Source organism: Myotis myotis, unplaced genomic scaffold, assembly GCF_014108235.1.
Source record: "Myotis myotis isolate mMyoMyo1 unplaced genomic scaffold, mMyoMyo1.p scaffold_m19_p_18, whole genome shotgun sequence".
Taxonomy (NCBI): Eukaryota; Metazoa; Chordata; class Mammalia; order Chiroptera; family Vespertilionidae; genus Myotis; species Myotis myotis.
In genome coordinates, this window is record NW_023416322.1 from 22807537 (window position 1) to 22830030 (window position 22494).

Consider the following 22494-nt stretch of genomic DNA (forward strand, 5'->3'; position numbering starts at 1 on the left):
TATATTCTGCACCGTGAGAAAACCTGATGTCATTTTCAAGTTCCACCATTTCTTACTTCCTTTCAGTTGGGTCAAGTTTCTAAACTTTCGAAATCTCTGTTTTCCGGCTAATGAAAATAAAATATGATTCTACCGAGTCTCCTATCCACCTACTCCAGGACTTCTGTGAGGATCAAATGAGACGAGGCATGGGAAAATGCTTCACAGACATTTGGTTAAAGTGTAAAATGTTTGCACCTGCCTGTAAAGCAAGTTGGGTTACTGGGTTGAAGAAACTCCAAGGAGGCTAGTCACTAGGGAGAGGAAACCAGGCATTGCTATGTGACATCATTACCTGGCGCCCACAGCCACCATTTCTGGGCTGGGCTGTACTGTGAGCCTCATTTTGCGACATGGGGTCTTGGCAGTGTTGGCTGCGATTTGGTGGGCTGGCGTTCTGGGGTGGTGGTGGGGCCTGTATCCCACTTGGGGGAAGCTGAGTGTTGGTTTGTCAGCACCAGGTCCGCAGTGCCGTTTCTTTTTAAAAGGCCAACGTGTATCATGGCAGCTCCTGTGCTGAGCATCTGCCCCCTGGTGCCAGTGCACATCATAGCTGCTGGTCGGATGGTTGGACGGACACTTAGGCTTTTATATATAGAGATTATTGCATTTTCCATACAAACAACTGTAAACCTACTTTGCCCCGTGTGTGTGTGTGAGTGTGTGTGTGTGTAATGCATAGATTAATAAAAAGTATAAAGCTTTGGTTTCTAAGAGAAGGGACTTTTTAAAAAAATTTACACCATTCCCTTTGTAAAGCATATGGTCCAGTTCTTCCTATAATTAGGTATTATAAAATGCAATGACATTCCCGGGCTGGGTGGCTCAGTTAGTTGGAGCAACATCCTGTACACCAAAAAAGGTTGCGGGTTTGATTCCCAGTCAGGACACATACCTAGGTGTTGTGGATTCGATCCCTGGTTGGGATGCGCATGGGAGGCAACCGATCAGTGTTTCTCTCTCACATTGATGTTTCTCTCTCTCTCTCCCTTCCTCTTTCTAAAATCAATAAACATATCCTCAGATGAGGATAAAATAAAATGTGATGGCACATTTCTTTGCCCTCTCTGGGGATGAGACTCTATTCAGGCAGAGGTCTGTGTGGTAAGGTACAGGTAAGTTCTAAGTACAGGTCATTTACTAGAAAAAAATCCCTGTCCATTGAAAGGTGCACTCTGCCTCCCCCAGCAGGGTGCTAATGGCACAGAATAGTATAAGTGACACTGAGGTTGGATAAGTCTAAGCCATCACACTTTCTGAAAGCACAGCTAATGTCTTCTGGGTGATGGCTCTGTAGCATGGACCTGCCATTTGAACGTCCTTGTGAGAGAGGAGGCTGACACCCTACTGTCTGCTGACTTCTTCCTTGGGGCAAGGCAGCCAGGGGCCAGTTGAGAGGAGTGAAGATGGGCTTTCAGATAGAGGCCTGGAGTCTGAACTGACAGCGTGTGTAAACATCATGCTATTTATGCTTTACCAACCTTGCCAAGCCATCTGGGTGTGCCTCCCTGCAGTTAATCACGCTGTGCACGGCTTGTGGGCGCCAGGCTTCCTGGGCCCTGGGCTGGGATGGGGCTGTAGAAACGTTTTAACACATGGTCTTTGCCTGCAAGTCTAGAAACAGCAGAATTAGGGGTTAAAGATTAATTCAGAAATGCCCACATATGCTTTCGGGTGTGGGAGAGAATGGCATGTCTGAGGATTGGAGTAAGCAAAGTCAGTTTTAGGAAAGAGTGGGAGTTATGCTGGGACTTAAGGGAATGGAGGGAGGGTGAGTGGACATGCTGTGGCGCAGAGCATGAAGGCTTAGGAATAGGCACAGACAAGGCCCCTTCCCTTCCGCCAGCTCTAGCTATCTATCTCTCTCTTCCCCGCCTTCCTCCCAACCTCCTTTTTATTTCTCTCCCTCCCTTACAATAGAGCTGAATGTTAAGAATAGAACAAGTAAATCGGCACAATTAAAAACTAGAAAAATTTGGCTGAAACCGGTTTGGCTCAGTGGATAGAGCGTCGGCCTGCAGACTGAAGGGTCCCGGGTTCGATTCCGGTCAAGGGCATGTACCTGGGTTGCGGGCATATCCCCAGTGGGGGATGTGCAGGAGGCAGCTGATCGATGTTTCTCTCTCATCGATGTTTCTAACTCTCTATCTCTCTCCCTTCCTCTCTGTAAAAAATCAATAAAATATATTTTTAAAAAAAAACTAGAAAAATTAAACCCTGGAACAACTGTGATCTGAATTAAGTAGTCATGCTGTTAACAGGTTGGCTGGGAATGGCACTCATGGGGTCAGGAACACATGCCCACCCCAGGTGCAGAATTTAGCATTGGCTGGGCAGGTGATGTGTGTCTCATTACTTGCTTTGGAAGCAAGAAACCCTGACCTCCTTTCTGTCACGTGAGTGTCTCTTGCCGGATTGGACTGAGCTATGGATTCACTCTTCATCATCAAGCTCCTGATTAGTAAATCAAAACAATACCAGTGTTGGGCTTTTTGTCTGTACCCAAGGGGGCAGGGCAGAGCTGGGACTCAGCTTCCAGCTTCCCTTTGCTCTGGCCCATCCTTGCTGATGAGCCTGGACCTGTGCCCAAGTTCCTGGCTTATGTGCCTAGCATCTGGCCAGGAACAGAATGAGCCCTGGTCAGCTAGGGAAGAAATCAGGCTTACAGGTGCCAGGGTCTCTACTCTACCTTATCACCCCACCCCCCAACTAATGCCAAATACAAGAGAAAAAAACTAGAAAACTAGGACAGAGCTGACAGCATGTGGTGAGGGGTGGGTAGGGTGCCAGGGAGGGAGGAGGCAGGGCAGGGCAGTGTTTTATTTTTTTGTGTGTGTGTTTTTTAAATTAATGATGAGAAGGATTTGAAGACTTGTACAATGGCTTTCCTAGCGAAAATGTAATTAGTTAAAGACAATCTGCCGCTGATGTTGGAGCTGGTGGGTTAACGAAGCCTGCCCTAATGAGAACAGCAGTGTCTCTCAGAGCTGCCTTCACACACCAGGCCTCTCCCAGATTGGGGCTTGATTAGTTCCAGAAAAAAATTGAATTCTAATAATTTAAGGCAGGGTGGGGGGAGGAATAAGAGCCATAGCACTTTGTGCTTGGCCCAAGATGAGACTCTTGTAACTGTCAGTCTTCTCTCTCCCAACCCCCTTTGATGCCAAAGTTTGCTGGCAAGGAATAGGTCTTGGAAGGGATTTCAGTGTATGATGTGCTAATTGTACATGTACGTCATCTCCTCTAGTCCTTAATTCCCTCTTGGGTTTTTTCCCCCTCGGATTTTTTTTAGCTCTAATATGCATCTTCCTTGGATGCCAAAATTGAGTTACAGCTGGAGTGTTAGAGGGATGTGACTGTGGATGCTCACTGTTTTCCTCAGTGTTGTGGGTCAGATCAGTGACAAGTTCAAGGAGGTTTGTAAGCAGAAAGCAATGCAGATGAGTTTTGTTAGCCTCTGTGACCAACATTGAATGACTTGCATTGGGTATGACCATTACCCTTTGGTACCTAACGCAAAAACTGACCTGCAGGGTTTCTCCTACCTTCTCCAAATCTGTTGGCCAGCAGTTTGTTGAGTTGCAGTTCCCAGTTTCCCTGAAAGTGTTCAAATTCAAGATTTTCTTCCCAGTCTGTCTTCTACATGTGTTGTTACATTGTGGAAAACATCTACCATTCCTCTTAGATCTCTGATCCCAGAACAAGGGGTTGCAGACAGCAAATAGACAGCAAAGTCGTGTTCATGGGTGGTAGACTGCTCTCAAGGAAACGAGTGAGCATCTGTTGCCTGTAGACCCTGGAGACAACAGAGTTCACTTAGAAAACATCTACTTAAGAACAGATCTCTCTATAGGTTTTCCCTGCCTGTTTCAAAACGACAGTCTGACAAGTATGGTCACCCATGGCACAATTAAATTATTGCTTGAAATTATGCATCTGGTCAACCCAATGATAAGCTTAACAGAAAAAGATTGGGGCTTCTGTGGCAGGCAGTGTAGACAGTGCTGAGTATGGATGTTTGGGAATCCTCATTTGCATAACCACAAGAGTTATGTGTGTAGGAGCAAGGCCATTCAGGGCTTAATTTAAAGAATATGGGAAGTTCTAGAATCAGGACCCAGACTACAGTGGTGGGCCCCTTTCTACTCATGGTCATGGAATACATAAGTAAGATCAGTGGTTGAATCTTTGGCCTCATACTACTGCAAAAACTTGGGCAAGTTATTTAACCCCTCTTATCCTCTGTTTCCTCATTTTAAAAATGGAAATAGTAATTCTGCTTATAATTGTGGGTAGGATTAAATAAAATAATATAATTATCTCTTCAATATGTGATATGTAAGAATAAGGCAGTTTGTGCCTAGAATAGCAAAATAAAGCAGGATTCAGGGGAGGAATTGAGCACATAGGCTGGATTGCTGTAGGAAGCTGAGAACAGCTTTCACAATGGTTTGTAGCATTTAAGATATTCACAAAACTAACCATCAGCTATGTATGGCTGTCACCTCTCTCAGTAGAGGTTCGGTGCCATTGGAGATCCCACTGTGAGAGAAGACCAGGCATGACTCCTAAGCAATGACACACCAGACCTAATGGCAATTATGAAGATAAGGTTGTACTTCTCTGTGTGGGACAAGAATGTGACCAAATCCCACACAATGTGAAGGGCCTTCCACCTGTCCCAACTATCATCTCTGAATAGTACAGCCATTAAGGGCCCATCTCAGTCTGTATTTGGGGAAGAAACAGACCTTTTAAATCTTCACTAGTTCAGAGAGTGACATTGGCGATTATGTACCAAAATCAGAAAAATCTTGACGTTTTGAATCTCTCTTCCCTTATGTTCCCAGTTGTTTTCATCTGAAGCCTTGTAATCCCCCCAGGGCATTGGAATCCCCCCACCTCCCCAGGTACCTTGCCTAAGGTCTGCCCTCAGTGACTAGTCTTGAATAGTGATTTTTATTTGCTCAGTTCCAGCTGCTGCCCACGAAGTGACTATATCTCTGAGACCTTCTCTCTTCCCCTTGACTTGGATTGTCTGACTTTGAGGAAATGGGGGGAAGAAGGGTTTAACAACTCCATTATGTTCAGAGAGAAAGAGGGTTAAAGTCTAATGGTCATTAGCATATACTGTGCCAGCTGCCTCTTCTGTTACTTGTTCAGTAATTCCCGTAACAGTTGGTCCTAATGGAGCAGATTATTGTTATTATTTTATTTCATGAAGATCACCTACTGCATAAAAACGAAGAGGAAAGGAGGAAGGGAATGTGGCCAAGAGTAGGCATTGAGTGTTACCCAGCTGGAGTATTTCTTTATTGGCTTCATGCTTGGCTCGTGAAGATTTGCAGGGCTGATGCACAAAGCCCATGGAGGCAGGCTGTCTCATGCAGCTCTGCCCTGGGTTTGCTGAGACAGTGACCTGGGGTGCTTTTGCTTTTGTGTGGACCCTTTTATCTCCTAGCCCCATGGTTGGCAAACTGCGGCTCCTTGAGTATGGCTCTTCCTAAGCCTTAGGAGTACCCTAATTAAGTTAATAACAATGTACCTACCTATATAGTTTAAGTTTAAAAAATTTGGCTCTCAAAAGAAATTTCAGTCGTTGTACTGTTGATATTTGGCTCTATTGACTAATGAGTTTGCCGACCATTGTCCTAGCCTGCCTGTCACCCATTCATGCATGTGCATGCACACATATAACCGCACACGTGGTTATCGGTGTTGTCTTAACACCGATTGGGGTTCCATCATAATGTCTGACCAGGCAGCAGCATCTCAGAACATGGTGAAGTCTACATCTAGAGCAGCGGTTCTCAACCTGTGGGTCGCGACCCTTTTGGTGGTCGAACGACCCTTTCCCAGGGGTCGCCTAAGACCATTCTGCATATCAGATATTTACATTATGATTCATAACAGTAGCAAAATTACAGTTATGAAGTAGCAACGAAAATAATTTTATGGTTGGGTCACAACATGAGGAACTGTATTTAAAGGGCCAGAAGGTTGAGAACCACTGATCTAGAGGGATGTGAAGACTGCAGCTTTGCCCCTGTCACCTGATTCCTCACTGCTGCCAGCTCTGCAGGAGGCTAGGCCATTCTTTGGAATTAGGTGATCTATTAGGGTCGCCTTGGACCTAGAAAACTCATCCCATAACAAGCTGCTTCTCTCTCACCCTACTTCTCTCAGCGTCAGTTGGCCTTAGCATTCTCATTAAACGATAGACAGGTCAAATCAAAGGACAGGTCCCTGAAGCTGCTAATGATTAGACAGCTCTGAGCAACTTATGAGCAAATGCACTCCTTTGCTTTTGCTCTGGGACAGAAAAGTGAAGGCTCTGAGGCAAGAAAAATCCCAAAACCAAAAAAGCAGCTCTATAAAAAGAATCTGAAAGAACAACTTGAAATAGCCCAGGCTGACTCCAGCACACTAGCCTCCGGCCACTTCCCTGTAGGGCTTCAGGCTGTCATTAGATGAAACTCCTGAAGTCTTATGAAGAAACTGAAGACAAACTTTCCAGATTAAAGACATAGGTAGTGATCAAACCTAACAGAATTAAAACTTTTAGACCTAGAAACAAAAAAGTAAAGCTATACAGTTGAGTTTCTTCCTGAGAAAACTCCATGCTCTTGGTTTCTTTGTTTGGAAGGGCCCTCAAATGTCAACCTGCCTGACCTGGAAGACCCTTATTCTTAGAGTGTGCCTCTTGCTTATGGAAAATTGCCTGGTCCCTACCTTTACCCAACAAATTACATTTTAATGAGAGGGGATATTGGAGAGACATCCTGTTTCTTTCCTAAGCTTTGGATACTTGATCTAGAAGAATGGGGAAGAGGTTTTGAAGCAGCTCACGACAGCAGGCTGCATTGGCATCATGCCCCAGTGAGAGGCTAACCTGGCAGGCGGGTCTGTCCCCTGCCAGTGGGATGTGCAATTCACGTCAGAAGCCCCAGAGGACATATTGAGGCCTCCTAATTAATATGGTGGCCCATGGCAACTGGAAGGCATTTCCACACGATTAAAGACTTCTGAAAGCCCTCAAGGGGAGGTAATGCTCCTAATAATTTATAAATTGAACTCTGTACTTAATATGCTTGAAGTGTTTCTCTCGTCTTCCATTTGGGAAGGAGACGGGTAGGGGATAATGGATTTCTATTCACCAGCCATCACAGAAAAGAGAATTTGCCGGAAGAACAAACCATGGAGCTTTCTCTTCTAGTTTAGGTGATGCCTTCTGGCAGTAAAAGGAGCCTCAAGGTCAAGAATTTGTTACTACAATTTCAATGACATCATCTGATTTCAAAGGCCTTATTATGCCTTTGGGGAAGTGGGTAGGTAGGCTTATGGGGACTTCATTGGCCCACCTTGGAAGGAGAGGGCCCGTTATTTTCGTGGTCTGCAGTTTCTGGCTTTACTGGGCAGGAATTGCTCACAGACATGTTCTCTACCATCGGTTTACCTCTTTCAAGTTACTTCCAGTTCTACAGGGACCAGTATTACACTCAGGGCATGTTCAGGTTGGAAGATTCAGGTCTTTCAATCACTTCATTTGATAGATGAAGGCCTCAGGTAGCTCCAGAAAGTTATGCGCTATCATTCCACTGGTTAGCCCTGCTGTTTTATTGGTGATGTTCATGTTATTAGTAATTTGGGTCTGATTTTCCATTGGGCTCATAGAAACACAGGGTTGGATGAGACTTTGAAAAGTCACCTATCTACCTCATTCATTCCTTATCCCTGGCCCATTTGAATGTAGATTAGAATATAGCCAGCATTGCCCATGTGGGCATTAGTTTTTCTCCTCTTGGTCTGTTTCCTTTGAAAGCCAGAGACAAATGAGAGTGATCATTGTCATACATGAGAAGGGACCTGTGCCCAGACCTTCGGGTTTGTTACTGGGGAGAAATAGTTGATGTGAGCCACCAAACTTGTCTATTTGAATCTTATTTTGTTAGCCACCCTTTAATTCCCTTTGGAATATCACTGGAATTCAGTATGTCCAGTTGTCTTGAGGGATAATTAATTATGTCTCAGATTCACTCCTCTGGTTCCTCCTAGGGTGAAACAGCTTTGAAATGTGAGCTGATTAATTGGCTGTAGTCCCTTGACAGATGGTAGCTGGAAACAAATCTCAGCTTTTCCATTTCTTTGCCAAGGGTTCACAAAATCCAGGTGACATCCTAAGTGTTGATGACATTGATAGATCCAGATTCTTTATTTTGAGATCTAGGGATCATATGACACTGATTTGGGGTAAGAGAAGGATTCCTCTCACCCCTGAGATGATACCTAGAGTACCTTCTAGTCCAAGATCTCTTTACCTGTCCCAGTTTCTTCTCTTGGAAGAAGAAGAGTAATGACTGCCTTCTAGCCCCTGTGAGCTGTTTTTATCTTCCTTTGTGCCTGCATTTACCTTTAAAAATGAGTTATACAGATTATTTTCTCTAACTCTAGTGTAAACTCCATGAGATTAGGATCTATACTTGTATTAGTTATGGCAGAATCCCCATAACAGTGACCACTAGAAAAATGCCTTGCTAAAGTGAGTAGGTACTTGGTGAATGATTGAGGAATGAATTGAATGAATGAGTCACATAAGCAACTGACTTATATAAGCTTTGCTTGAAGGCCCATAGAAGATGTCCATATTGAAATATACTCAAAGTTTACCTCTACTTCTCTCCTTCCTTCCGCCTCTTTCTTTTACAATTATTGAACACTTGCTATATTCCATGCACTGGGCTTAACCCTGGACCTTGATGGCTCCTGCTCTCATGAAGTCTAAAACTTAGATGAGGTTGACAAGCACATCAAAGGTAAACGTCCTTGTGGTTAGAGTCATATGGAGGGTTCTATGGGCAATTCAGCGAGATTAGGGAATCATATTCTGAGATTATGTCACTAAATTCACTTTGAAGGACAAGGAGGAGTTAACTAAGGGAGGGAGACGTGACCCATACCCAGAACCAATACACAGGTCAGATAATGAGATGGCCTTGTGGTTGACCTACATGACTGGGCTAAGCATAGAAGGGAGATCTGCCAAGCATGTTCTATCCCTGGGCAATCACCATCGGTGTTATATAAAAGATTCTAAAGTCTGCAAATTACCTGACAAACCTCATGCTATTCTCTAGGGTAAGTGCCAAAAATGTCAGTGTCATAATAAAATAAAAGCCGATTTCATTTGTTTGATCTCTGTTAAAGCCAGTAGAAACGATTTATTGATTTTTAAAGAAAAACATATTTTTAAATGCCACTTTTTTTGCAAGCAACTTGTTAATAGATGTGGAATTCTCATATGCCCCAAATGCACTTCTAGTTACAAAATGTTCAGTGTTGAGGAAAATCAATAGAATAATCAGAAAACTCATGGAAAGATGAACAAAGAGCAAAATAATTTCATATCATGCAGTCAGTGTTATTATAATTTTTTAAAATATGTTTTTATTGATTTGAGAGAGAGAAGGGGGGAAAGGAGAGAGAAACATTGATCCATTGCCTCCTGCACACCCCCTACTGGGGATTGAGTCTGAAACCTGGACATGTGCCCTGACTGGGAATTGAGCCTGTGACCTCTCAGTGCATGGAACAACACTCAACCAACTGAGCCACACTGGCAAGGGGTATTTTTTAAGATTCATAGTTTGCAACTTGTTTCACTTGGATCCAGATGTTTCTTAATTTTGTTTTGTTCTTAATGCCATAAAAGCAAACTAAGACACATAAATGAAGAATATGCTCCGAACACAGCTAAGGTATTACAGAAACTCAGAGCCAGAGTCGCGTGTGTCAAGAACTCTTAGCACTTTCTATAGATCCATTATGTTGTCATGTGCTCATGCTCACATCCAGGTGGAAGTCTGTTTGGAGTTGAATGCATGGAGCAGGTCTGTTCCTCCCAACAGACTTGGCTTTTGTCAGACAAGAAGATATGGGCAATTTTCCTTTCTTTCTTCAACTTGGTTATCAGGAAGCTCCTAGCTACAGCTGGTGGCCCAGGCTTTCTTTCCATTCCACTTGCCCCACCTCTTTGTTTCATTAGATGATTTGAAAGAAAATCCTAGATCATATGTGTTTTTTACTGAAACTGCTGAAAAATCCTCTGTGGAAGTATGAGAGATCACAAGTAATGATAATATCAAAGAACTACAGTTTATCATAGGACTGTAAAAGTAATCAGAGGTGAACACTGGATTTCCAAGTTGTCTCTGTAAAAAGTGGTCAGGAGGCTACACTTGTGCCTTTTTCTAGTATAGTAGAGAAAGAGAGAAAGAAAGAGAGAGAGAGAGAGAGAGAGAGAGAGAGAGAGAGAGAGAGAGAATGAATGAATGAATGAATGTGTTTAGCCTGCTTATGACTTTCTTTCTGGATAGGGCAGATAAGCAATTCAGAAGAATTTGTGTGTGGTGATTTTACAAATCATTATTATAAAATATTAGTATCAAATTACATAATAATATCGCATAGCATTACGTATGTGTAGTATTATCCTATATAATAAAAGTCCAGCGACCAAATGGCAGAATAATCAAAACCACCACTTGACCAGTAACTATGACGTGCACTGACCACCAGGGGGCAGGTGCTCCACGCAGGAGCTGCCCCCTGGTGGTCAGTGTGCTCTCACAGTGGGAGGGCCGCTCAGCTGACCAGGATGAGAGGCGCTTCCATAGCAGGAGCAGCCGCTCAGAGGGCAGGTCCACAGCCCCTTGGCTGACCTGGGTGAGTGGCGTTCCCACAGCAGACCAATCCTGTAGGCCACGCCCCCCACTAGTGCATGAATCCCATGCACTGGGCCTCTAGTGTATGTAATAATCCATAATCGATAAGCTGTATCAAAATGTTGTGGCACCTGCCACAAATCTGGATTCTAGAAGCAGAGAAACTACCCCACGACATCAGTGAGTACCTGAGAATCTTCGCTCCAGGGCCTGTGCTATTTCACCTGGTGTCTGGAACTCATTCTTGGTAACTGATTATTAAAGAGTTGAGATCATCAGGAATCACTTACTCTGAGCAGAGGAAATGTTTTGCCAGCACAAGTTAGAGATGCTAAATACACTGGTTTAGCCAAATGAAAATGTGTGTTCTAGCTTCCTTTAAGTCATCATGTTTTTGACAAAATAAACATAAACTAGTCCTGAGTGCCTAGGCGGACACGTGGAAATGGGAATTTCACATTAACCTAATCAAAACAGTCCCATGAAAGAGCAGTGAATGAAAGTCTTGGTCTAGAACAAATTGGGCACTGTCTAGCTTTGCCATTTCTCTGGGCCTTGTTTCTTTATCAGAAAATGAGGAGCTGAACCTAGAGATTTTCAGTGAGTCTCACAGTTGAACCAGAACACAGATTTCTTTGTTGAAATTCAACTAAGTTGAGGGCCTAGCAGCGGTTCTTAACCTGTGGGTTGCGAACAATGAAAATACATCCTGCATATCAGATATTTACATTACGATTCGTAACAGTAGCAAAATTACAGTTATGAAGTAGCAACGAAAATAATTTTATGGTTGGGGGTCACCACAACATGAGGAACTGTATTAAAGGGTCGCGGCATTAGGAAGGTTGAGAACCACTTCCTCCAGGCAGGGAGCAATGTATGACCTGAAAATGGGATGTGGATTTCCCACTGCTGATGGGTCCTAAGTGGAACACCTTGTGGGTGCTTAGTCCAAGGATGTGTGTTGATGACAGTGCTGTCTGACCCACGGTCAGCTGGATGGGCACTTTGAATAGTTCCTCTTTCCTTCAAGAAGTTAGGCTGGATGTAGGAGGAATTAGGATTATGATATATACTAGAGGCCTGGTGCACAAAAATTTGTGCACTCGGGGGGGAGGGTGGGTCCCGCAGCCCGGCCTGTGCCCTCTCGCAGTCTGGGACCCCTCGAGAGATAACGACCTGCTGGCTTAGGCCTGCTCCCGAGTGGCAGAGGGCAGGCCCAATCCCTAGGTGCAGCCCCTGGTCGGGCTCAGAGCAGGGCCAGTTGGGGAGTTGGGGCGCCGCCCCCTGTCATGCACAGAGCAGGGCAGATTGGGAGGTTGTGATGCCACCCTCAGTCACGATCAGGGTAGGGCCTATTGGGGGGTTGGGGCACTGTCCCCTGTCACACTCAAGGCAGGGTCGATGGGGAGGTTGCGGCGCCACCCCGTCACACACAGAGCAGGGCCAATCAGGGGGTTGGGGCACTGCCCCCTGTCACTCGCAGAGCAGGGCCCATCAGGGAGGTTGGGGCTCTGTACCCTGTCACGCACAGAGCAGGGCCAATCAGGTGGTTGGGGTGCTGCCCCCGTCACACACAGAGCAGGGCCCATCAGGGGTTTTGGGCACCGCCCTCTATCACCCACAGAACAGGGCCAATCGGGGTTGGGGCGCCGCCACTCTCACACTCAGGGCAGGGCCGATGGGGAGGTTATGGCTCTACCCCGTCACACACAGAGCAGGGCCCGTGGGCGGGGGTGGGGGGGTGGGGGGGTTGGGGAGCTCCCCCCTATCAGGCACAGAGCAGGGCTGATCAGGGGGTTGGGGCACCTTCCCCTGTCACGAACAGAGCAGGGTGGATAGGGAGGTTGTGGCCCCACCTCCTGTCACACACAGAGCCGCAGGGCGATCAGGGGGTTTGGGCGCTGCCGCCTGTCACACTGATCCCGGTGCTGGGAGGCCTCATGGCTCCGCTGATCCTGGTGCTGGGAGGCATATTACCCTTTTACTATATAGGGTAGAGGCCTGGTTCAAGGGTGGGGCCGGCTGGTTTGCCCTGAAGGGTGTCCTGGATCAGGGTGGGGGTCCCCACTGGGGTGCCTGGCCAGCCTGGGTGAGGGGCTGATGGCTGTTTGCAGCTGGTCACACACCCTTCAGGGTGGGGGTCCCCACTGGTGTGCCTGGCCAGTCTGGGTGAGGGGCTGAGGGCTGTTTTCAGGCTGGGGGTGACTAAAGCTCCCAACTGCTCCTTTTTTTCTTTTTTCTTTTTTTTATTCTGGGCCAGCTTTAGCTTTGAGTCTTGGCTCCAGCTCTTAGGCCTCTGTGGCTGAAAGTAGGTTTCTGGCCTTTGCTTACAATGTTGTGAATCTGTTGGCTGAAGTCCGGCGGTATTCTTTACAGAGTTTCTTAAACTGCCCGCTCAGAGGCCTGCAGCAGCAGGCGGGGAACGTTGGTTTCCTCCGTCACTGAGGCAACCAAGCCTCATGTTAGTTTCAAGCTGCCTGGCTGCCGGCGCCATCTTGGCTGACAGTTAATTTGCATATCTCGCTGATTTGCCAATGAAAAGGGTAGCGGTCGTACGCCAATTACCATGTTTCTCTTTTATTAGTGTAGATGCCAGGAATGAAACTCATTCAGGATGATTGTGGTCACGTGGGTTAGAGTAGGGGCTCTGAAGTGGCAGTCTCTTTGTTCCCATTTCAGTCCTAGTCATATGCTGTGTGACTTTGGGCAAGTTGGGTTTTACTGTGTGTTTTTCTCACTGTGCCTTAGCCTTTTCAATGTAAAATAGGGAGCATGTAATCTAATTACATAGTTTAACTCTACCCCTTAGAGTTAAAAGTGTGGAGCAATTGAAACAAATGTCTGATACACAGTAAGACCCCATAATAGACAACTGTTCTCTTTTTATCCCTGCATTAGAGGCCCAATGCACAAAATTCATGCAAAGGGCTCGGCCCTCACAGCCCCAGCCAGCCCCAGCCTGCCCTCGCAGCACCTCTCAGTCTTGGCCAGCCCTCGCAGTCCCAGCTTCGTCCAGAAGGTCGTCCGGACGGTCATCTGGAAGGATGTCCAGGTGGACATTCTGCTGTTCAGTCTAATTAGCATATTATCTCTTTATTATATGGGATAATATCAGGAAAGAACCTAATACTGATCTTCCAGCCCTGCATTGGCCATCTGAAAGGAGAATTGGGGGCTGGGGGGAGGGGCGAGTGGAAGGGGCTCCCGAAACGTCTGTGTGTGCAGGAAAGATGGTGTTTAAACCATTCCTCAGAGATGGATGTTTATGCTACTCTTAGAGCTCTTTAGGGAATGAAATTACCTCTTGCTTGCACAGACCTAATTCAGTGTCTGACAACTTTTCTCACTCTGCAAGTTTTTCTTCCTGTGTGGTTTAGTTACCTATTGTTGCAGTTTCAGTTTGGGGTGAAGGAAAGGATATGGGTTTGACTCTGAGACACGGGTTGGTCTGTGGAAAACCTATTGGGTTGGACTCAGCATTCCCTCTCTGCAAACTGGTGCGGGCTCAGAACATCACTTTTGAAGCCCCAGAGGCTTTGTGTGCACGTTTTCAGGACCCCGGATGGAGGGTGGAGGACAGGGCAGCAGGGAGTCAGCAAGGAGCCAGGATTCGTGGCTGTGGACTCTCACCCCAGCCATAACCTGAGCAGCTTCATGTTTATGCTTGCTCTGTATTTGCATAAGAGATTTCACTAGGAGAAGGAGTTCCACAGATAAAAGAGACATTTGAAAACCTGGAGGCCCCAATAAGCCACCTGGTGTGACCTGTCACTTGGCAGCTACTCTGTTGCTTCTTGTCTCAGCTCCTCTGTGCTGCCTGTTCAAAAGTTTCAACATCGTGTGTGTGTGAGTGTGTGTGTGTATGTGTGTATGTGTTTCGTGTATGTTTTTGTGTGTTTGTGTTTCTGTGTGTGGGGGGGGTATTTTGTGAATGTGTGTGTGTGTGTTTTTTTATATGTTTGTGTGTGTGTTGTTGGTATATGTTTGTGTGTGTATGTGCATGCACATGCTTCTTTGTTCACAGTGATGATAGGAGAGGGAGGGTAAATGGAAAGATTTACGGGGAGAGAAACTTTATAAATCCAAGACATAATGATTATGAGACTGGGAAAAGTCCCCTTTAAGAAGTATGGGGGAATAATATTGACTTAGCCTGTGGGGTTTTCATTTCCAGCCTGTATGACGGGGCTACAGTGATTGAAGCCCAAGGTTGATCAAGAGAAGAGCCATGTGGCACACCCCCACGTAATGAAATAGGTTTGGAGAGACATGGACCAAATAAAGGAGTGGTTACAGTTGTGCACAGGACAATTTATGTCTTCTGGGTGCTGAGCAGCACAGGCTTGCCAGAGTTTCCCTCCCAGCCCTGTTCTGGGTAGGTGTCCAAGGAGGGGCTCGATCTCGGAGCACTGCATCCTGATATCTGACAAACTCACAGCTCCTGGTATTTAAGTTATGGCTTCAGAGGGTAGACTTGGAGCATAAGGTTCAGAAGAAAACTCTCCTGCCAGCCTGACTCTAGGACAGGAGTCTTGATCTCTTCCCTGGAGATGCAGTGAGAATGGGAGCATCACTGTGGCCAGTAGGAGTGGGAGGCGGCTATCTCCCAGGTCAGTGGTGACCCAAAAGTCATGTCAGATGGTAAGGTTCCTGCACACACTTGGATAGAAACTTCCCTTTAGATTGGTCCATGGCCTTCCCTGCTGGGCAGTCACTTCGATGGAGATATTTAAGGTTAGGCTGAGGATGGCCTTGATTCTGTGGGTTACACTCTATTGGGCACTTTACACTATTACCTAACTTAGTCCTGACCACCACCCTTGGAGGTGTCTCCTCCATCACACAGATCGGGAACCTGAGGTTTCGAATTTAGAGGGCTCACTGATTGTTGGTGGAGCCAGAGTAAAAATATGTACACAATTGATTTTCAGATGTGAGAGAGGGAGAAACCAGATCCCCTCACACTGCTAAAAGAATTGGTCTGAAAGTAGCTTTGCATGGATCAGATTTGCCTTAACAGACTAACCCTTCCCCTTTTTTCTGAAGCTGAAACACACACACACAATCACAAAGATGTCTTTATTCAAATTGTTTGCTAAGTTGGAAGCAACTGTGGAACACTTGAAATGATGCATTGGTCATCCCAGTCCCATCTTTCTTTCACCTCAAACACAGGTTACAGCAGACTGTCCCTTTTTGCTAAGTGACACTTGTTACAAGTGCTTCTTGCACCTGAATGAATGAACTAGTGAGTGACTGGTGGTGGTAGCAGAGGGGCAATGCCTCTCTGAGGGACTAGCTCACCATCCCCTGCCTCAATCTGCTTTCCTCTCTCCAGGGTGGCATGATCGCGCTGCTGCTGTCCATCTTATGCCTGGTAATGATCCTGTACACTCGCCGCCGCTGGTGTAAACGCCGCCGGGTCCCCCAGCCCCAGAAGAGTGCCAGCGCTGAGGCGGCCAATGAGATCCATTACATCCCCTCTGTGCTGATCGGCGGGCATGGGCGGGAGAGTCTGCGCAATGCCCGTGTGCAGGGCCACAACTCCAGTGGCACCCTGAGCATCCGGGAGACACCTATCCTGGATGGCTATGAGTATGACATCACCGACCTGCGCCACCACCTGCAGAGGGAGTGCATGAATGGAGGGGAAGACTTTGCCAGCCAGGTCACCCGCACCCTCGACTCCCTGCAGGGCTGCAATGAGAAGGCTGGCATGGACCTCACACCAGGTGGGAACTCCTTAAGAATAGGGTTTAGATCATCATTGTCTCAGATTCCCATAGCACCTGGCCTGATGCTAAGCCCATCAAGTAGCCCTGTGCTGCTCAGGGGTTACAAAGTCAGCTGCTTTCAGAAAGCAAGCAGATCTCACAAACATGTGAATGAGCTGGATGTCAGACAATAGAGACTAGTGCAGACTGTGGTGATGAGAGGGCATGTTCTGGGTGAATACACTCAAATTACATTCTACAGTCTGTATCTAGTTAAAGGGCTATACCTGGTGACCCTATCCACACAGAATTAGTTTAATTGAACTTCCAGTTGGAATTACTTTTCCTTCATTCTTTTCATAACTTTGTGGTCTCCTAGAAATCAGAGTATTTCCGTCTCTGCCAACCTCTCACTTGAAAGGTTCCTTATTTTAATTCTGTGAAAATCACTTCCTTGGTTTATGCAGATTCCCTCGCTCTCTCTGACCTTCTCCTCTCAAAGTTCTTGCCTTGACTTTTTCTTACACAGGGAGTGACAATGCCAAGCTGTCGCTGATGAACAAGTACAAAGATAACATCATCGCCACCAGCCCTGTGGACTCCAACCACCAGCAGGCCACACTGCTCTCGCACACCTCCAGCAGCCAGAGGAAGCGGATCAACAACAAAGCGCGAGGTACCCGGTCTGAGGTTGGGGCATGCAGGTAGATTCTTTCCTACTGGTGGAGGCAGGATCCTTAATATACTCAACCACCACTCTCATGCAATCTTTTCTGGGGCACTATTGAGTATGAGTTACCAAAAAACTCAAATAATATATAAACCTGATGCCCAAGTAATTTCATCAAAAAGAATGTACCCTTAGGAAATAATTGGAAAAAATATGCATATGTGGTTGTCAGAGACTCTTTATCACATTGTTTAAAAGAGAGGAAAATTGGAAATAGCTTCAGTGTCTATAAAGAGGGAACTGGTTAACTGCCTGCACACTGTCTCCTGTCCAGTGGCCAACCACGCAGTCATTTATGACAATAGAGATTGTACCTGTTAATATGGAAAGTTGGCCTCTCATTTACATGACATGGGAAAAAATGAGGTCATAAAAGAGAAGGTGCAGCGGAATGCCATTTTTAAGGGGAGATTTAATAAAGTTCATCTGTTTTTGTATCAGAAAAGGCAGACTATATATATATATATCTCAAATGTTAAAAACTGGTATACATCAGTTTTTCTCTGATTTAAAAGATTTAGGGGACATCGGGGTTGTTGCTTTTACATATTTTTGTGTTTTTTTCTTTATTATCTTCTCTCTGCACATTGAATATATATAAATTCTAGAACCAGAAAAAATATAATATCCTATAGATATTAAGGCTTCTAGACATATGCCCCTTAAGGCATAAATCCAGTCTCATATCAACCAGAAGCCTGACTTGGAATGAGGGAAGTTTCCCTTTCTTCCTTTTCCACCCACCATCTATGCGGGCCTGCCCAGTAGGTAGCTGTCAGCAATAGCCTTCCTTGGTAGAAGCATGGGCTGGGTGGAAGGAGGGCTTTAGTGATTGATGTCATATAAAAGTTGATTTCTCCAATAAATCTGTATCTCAGGAAGCTCCAATTCCATGGTTACTCCTCCCACATTGTCAGTCAACCTGCTCTCATTTTTATTGATTTTTATCTTGAACTTGCCCAATGATGTGGTGCCATGAACACAAGACTGAAGATGTTCTTTGCCATGGTCCTATTCATTACAGCTGGTTCCGCCTTCCTGAACCCTGAAGGGGATTCTGGCACAGAGACAGAAAATGACCCCCAGCTGACCTTCTACACTGACCCCTCACGGAGCCGGAGACGCAGTCGAGGTAGGAAGCGAAGTGTGGGGAGAGGAGCTCTGGGAAGGTGAGGGTAGGGAGCTGCAGAGGTGCTGGTTTGGGTTGTGGGCTCACTGCTCCAAAGCCAGTTTACAGAATGATTCTTGGACTCTAAGTGGTGCTGTGTCCTAAGGAAGAAAGAAGAGCCTAGAGTGGACTGTTTTGGAGACTCATCTCTCCCAGATAATGGCACTCTCAAACAGGTTTCCAAGTTGTTTGAAAGGCTATTTCTTGGTCAGAAGACTCTCAATTCCTTCTGGAAGCCTCGGGAGTCTCATATTTTGCTGTTTAGAGATAGGAAAAAAGTTGATAAAGTGTGTTATATGTGAAAAAATGGACAGGGTATGTACCCTTGCTTACCTGGCCACACTGGCCTTGGGTTTGGGTGAGGCAGGGATGGGGGTGGGCAGGGTAATTAAGGAACAATTTATTGAAAACAAAATGCCCAGGCCCTGCCTGAAAAATGTGTGTAATGGTATTTGCCCTTTAATCCCCTCCCCAGTGGAATCACTGGAGCCCACACCTCCAATTCCCTCTTCTCCCCTGGCAGGGTCCAGGTTAGTTCATTTATTCTGTTCAGCATCGATAGGGTTGTCCCTCCATGCACTCACTGCCTGTGTGACTCCACTTTGATGTTTAGTGGCTTCGGATGTGGCTACTGCATCTGTGGCTGCTACTTATGACTTGTAGGCATCACCATCCTCACTGAGAGAGGTCTGGGTTCAAGCACCAATCAGCTTGCTGTGTGATATTGGATAAGGACAACAATTTCTCTGAGCCTCCGTTTCCTCACGGAGGAAATGGGTTAACAACAGGGCAACTGTCATGATTGAATTATATTAAAATGTGCTTTTTGTTTTTTTTGCTGACCGGCAAAGGTCTATGAAATTCCTATTGTTGCTGTTAGGATTCTCAACAGGGCAGCCTCAGGTTCCCACAACACTTCATCTTAAAGAACTTTGGGCAAGGGCCTATTGAGATACCATGGATGATGTGTGAGTAACATCACATTATATTATGACCAGTAGAATTTTCCCCAACCAAAAACCAGTGCCCTCAAAAGGCAGCTACATGTTGGCTCCTCCTGCCTACACTTGAGTTCCTTTCATACTGAGGGCACTCTTCCCAGAGATTGGAGGAAGCCCTTTTAAGTCCTCAGCTCCAGTTTCCATAGGCTTTGCAGCGATCAGTATAAAACTTCTTCCTAACATTTTTCTCGAGAGATCGATGGGGCTCTGGGCAATGCAATGTCTGATGCTCTGGTGTCCCTGAGGAGAGAATGTGGGCCCTCTGGTCCTCCTTACATATTTATATATAAGAAATAGTCAACCTGGGCTCATCAGCCCAGGCCACACCAAAGCAGAATGTGTTCTGCTTTAATAAAATCCTGTTTGAGAAAGACCATAATAATGAGTTAGAGTGAGTTTCTATGCAGCACAAGACTACTACTTTTAAATACCAAGGTCTCCTAGCATGTCAACTATTTATTGCTGCTAACTAGACTATAAGCTTCTTAGGGATGGGCATGCCTAATTTATTTTACCAAAGTGCCTAGTGGAGGATTTGGTCTTTGATAGATGCTTGAAAGTGTTTGTTCAATTGAACTGGATACATCAATCAGGCCAGCAAGAAATTTCATAACCTACCTGCCATGGGTCAGGCTGTGTGATAGGTGGTAGAAACATGAAAACATGGCATGGTGATAAGTCTTAATTTAATAATATAAATAAAGGAAAATGAATACTTGGAAGTGAGAACAGTACATTCTACCTGGCAGCAACTGGAGGCAAAAAAATAAAAAGGAGAAAATAATTGCACCTGGGTTGTATACCATATAAAAAATTTATGGAACGAGGAGAACCTATGGTAAGGGCATTCCAATAGAGGAAAGTGGTGTATAAAAAGCCTTAAAGATACAAAAGAACAGGGTATTTTCAAGCAAGTGAAAGTACTTCAGCCTGGCAGCTGTAACTCGGGATATGAATACACAGCAGGGAAACAAGCTGGCTAACTCAGGATCACCACTTATATGCCATGTTACCAAGTCTGCTCTGGTTCTGGTGGTCCTAGGAGTGACTGGAGATTCTGAAGTTAGTTGGATGATGGGTTGATAAGCAGAAGAACTAGAGAGACAAGAAGATGGGTAGCCAGTTCCTGCCAACACAGGAGAGCAGTGGAAAGTGGCCGTAACAGCGATAACACTGTGTGAGAAGAGCTGTAACAGCAGGGCGTACTGAGGGCTAGAGGAGCAACAAGGAATGAGTGAGAATTTGTTCTTAAACATTTCAGGGAAGTGTTTACAGGGTGCTGTTGTTCGAGCTGAGACTGAAGAGTAGGTGTAGACCTGGCTGACAAGGTGATGAAATGGCATTCTACGGGGGGAGGAAGTGACATGCGTAAAGTCACAGAGACATAAACTTAAGGGTCTAGTTGGAGAGAAGTGACTAGTTTATTAGAGTGAAGCTCATGGTGCAGGTCTGTGGTTTGCTCAGGAAGGACGGCTGGAACGTCAGAAGAAAGCTCATGGCCTTGACTACAGGACTTGGACCTGACCTTTCAGCTGTAGTCGATAAGGCTTTAAAGATCACTGTCCTGTCCTCTGCTGGTGGAGGGTCCCTCTAGGGCAGCCTGGAGGGTAGGTGAGGGTGGGGGAGGTTGAGGCAGGGAGGCAAGTGGATGGCTATTGCCATTGCCCAGGTGTGAGATGATAAGTATAAGCAGGGAGGGAGAAATGGGGGCGAGGGAAAGTCTGAACACAGAATGAAAAATGATTTAGTGTCGGTGGTGGGGAGGGTGGGCAGAGTTGGACATGAGGGAGTATTAGGACTTGAGAAACCAAGTAGATGACAATGCCATTGGCTGAGCAATGAAGCAGGAAGGGGAGTAGGGGTGAAGGGAAGTGGAGAGTCTAGTTTGGGATTTGCACTTGAGTGCCAGAGGGACATGCTGGGAGTGGTTCTGCTACTCAGGCCTGGTTTGGCCAGGAGTCCACATTTGTAAGTAAGTGTGGAGAAATAGACTCCATGCTCAGAGATAGTAGCTTAAGTAGAATATCTCCAGGTAGCCAGGGACAGAGGATCCAGAGGCTGCCTGCTTTCCCCCAACCCGAGTCTCTGCCTCCCAGCCCCTGCCAGCACACCCACTTGGGGAACCTGCTCCCATAAAGGATGGTGAAGCCATGGACCCAGGGATCGGGCTGTTGCTAGGGCTCAGACTCAGCTGGGCCTGCACTCTGTTCTGGCTCCACTCCTAGTAGCAGCTTGACCCTGGACCTGCCCTATGGCCTCTCTAACATATTATTTCTCTGTGGCGCTGCCTCATGAGATGGTCATTGTCAAGTGATATGAGCCACGAGACCCTGGTCCCTGGTCCCTGACACTCAATATACTTCGTTAGTGTTAACTATCACTATGAGGTTAATCTCTTTGAGACCTATTTTCTTACCTGTAAAGTGGGTAGTGACTGTGCACACATAGATTTATTGTAAGGAAGTATATATTCAAAATTTCAAAAGTACGTAAAACAGCATATTCTCAGATATCACAGATGCCTTTTATTTCTATCAGTAATAAATATTAACACAGACCACAAGACAAGTCCAAAGGACCAACATATTTTGTTGGCAACTCCCTTTGCTTTCTTCCTTTCCCACATCTGTTCTGCCTTCATGTGAAATCATCTTCACTGGTACCCAAAACAAACAAAAATCACACTAAAACCCCTCCTTCCCATCCCTATCCCCATCTGACTGGGAGTGTTTCTCATTCCCCAGCTCCATTATTTTCTCATTGAGCTTCCATTTGTTACCTTAACCCAGTGACTGGGGAGAGCCTTCTGTTGCAATATCCTCAACTCATACAGAGTGGATTTGCCTCAGTTACCTCCACCCACACCCTACAGAGCAGAAACTCCTACCTATTAAAATAGGTGCAAGCTCCTTAAGCTCAGGAAATTACTGGGAAGTGAAGGAGCTGATTTGGAAGCGTGCCCTCTGGGACAGCTGTGGGAAGTGCAGGGAGTTCAAGCAGGGTCCTGCCACCCTTGGACAAGAGGTTGGAGCTCAGCCAGGTGCAGACAGGGGGAGAACGCCCTCCTTTATCATTTCTCTTGTGAACCTGGCCCAGGGGGACTGCAGATGACTTGCAC

The 22494-nt window shown here is 45.9% G+C and overlaps 1 protein-coding gene across 2 annotated transcripts in view; it reads left to right on the forward strand.

Moving 5' to 3' along the window:
- ASTN1 (astrotactin 1) overlaps positions 1-22494 on the forward strand; it is a 285725-nt gene that overhangs the window by 117638 nt on the left and 145593 nt on the right. For both annotated transcript variants that reach the window (XM_036344655.1, XM_036344656.1), the window contains exons 3-5: positions 16102-16495; positions 17007-17153; positions 18232-18339. In XM_036344655.1, the coding sequence (XP_036200548.1) occupies positions 16102-16495; positions 17007-17153; positions 18232-18339 (649 nt within the window). The remainder of the gene's footprint in view (positions 1-16101; positions 16496-17006; positions 17154-18231; positions 18340-22494) is intronic.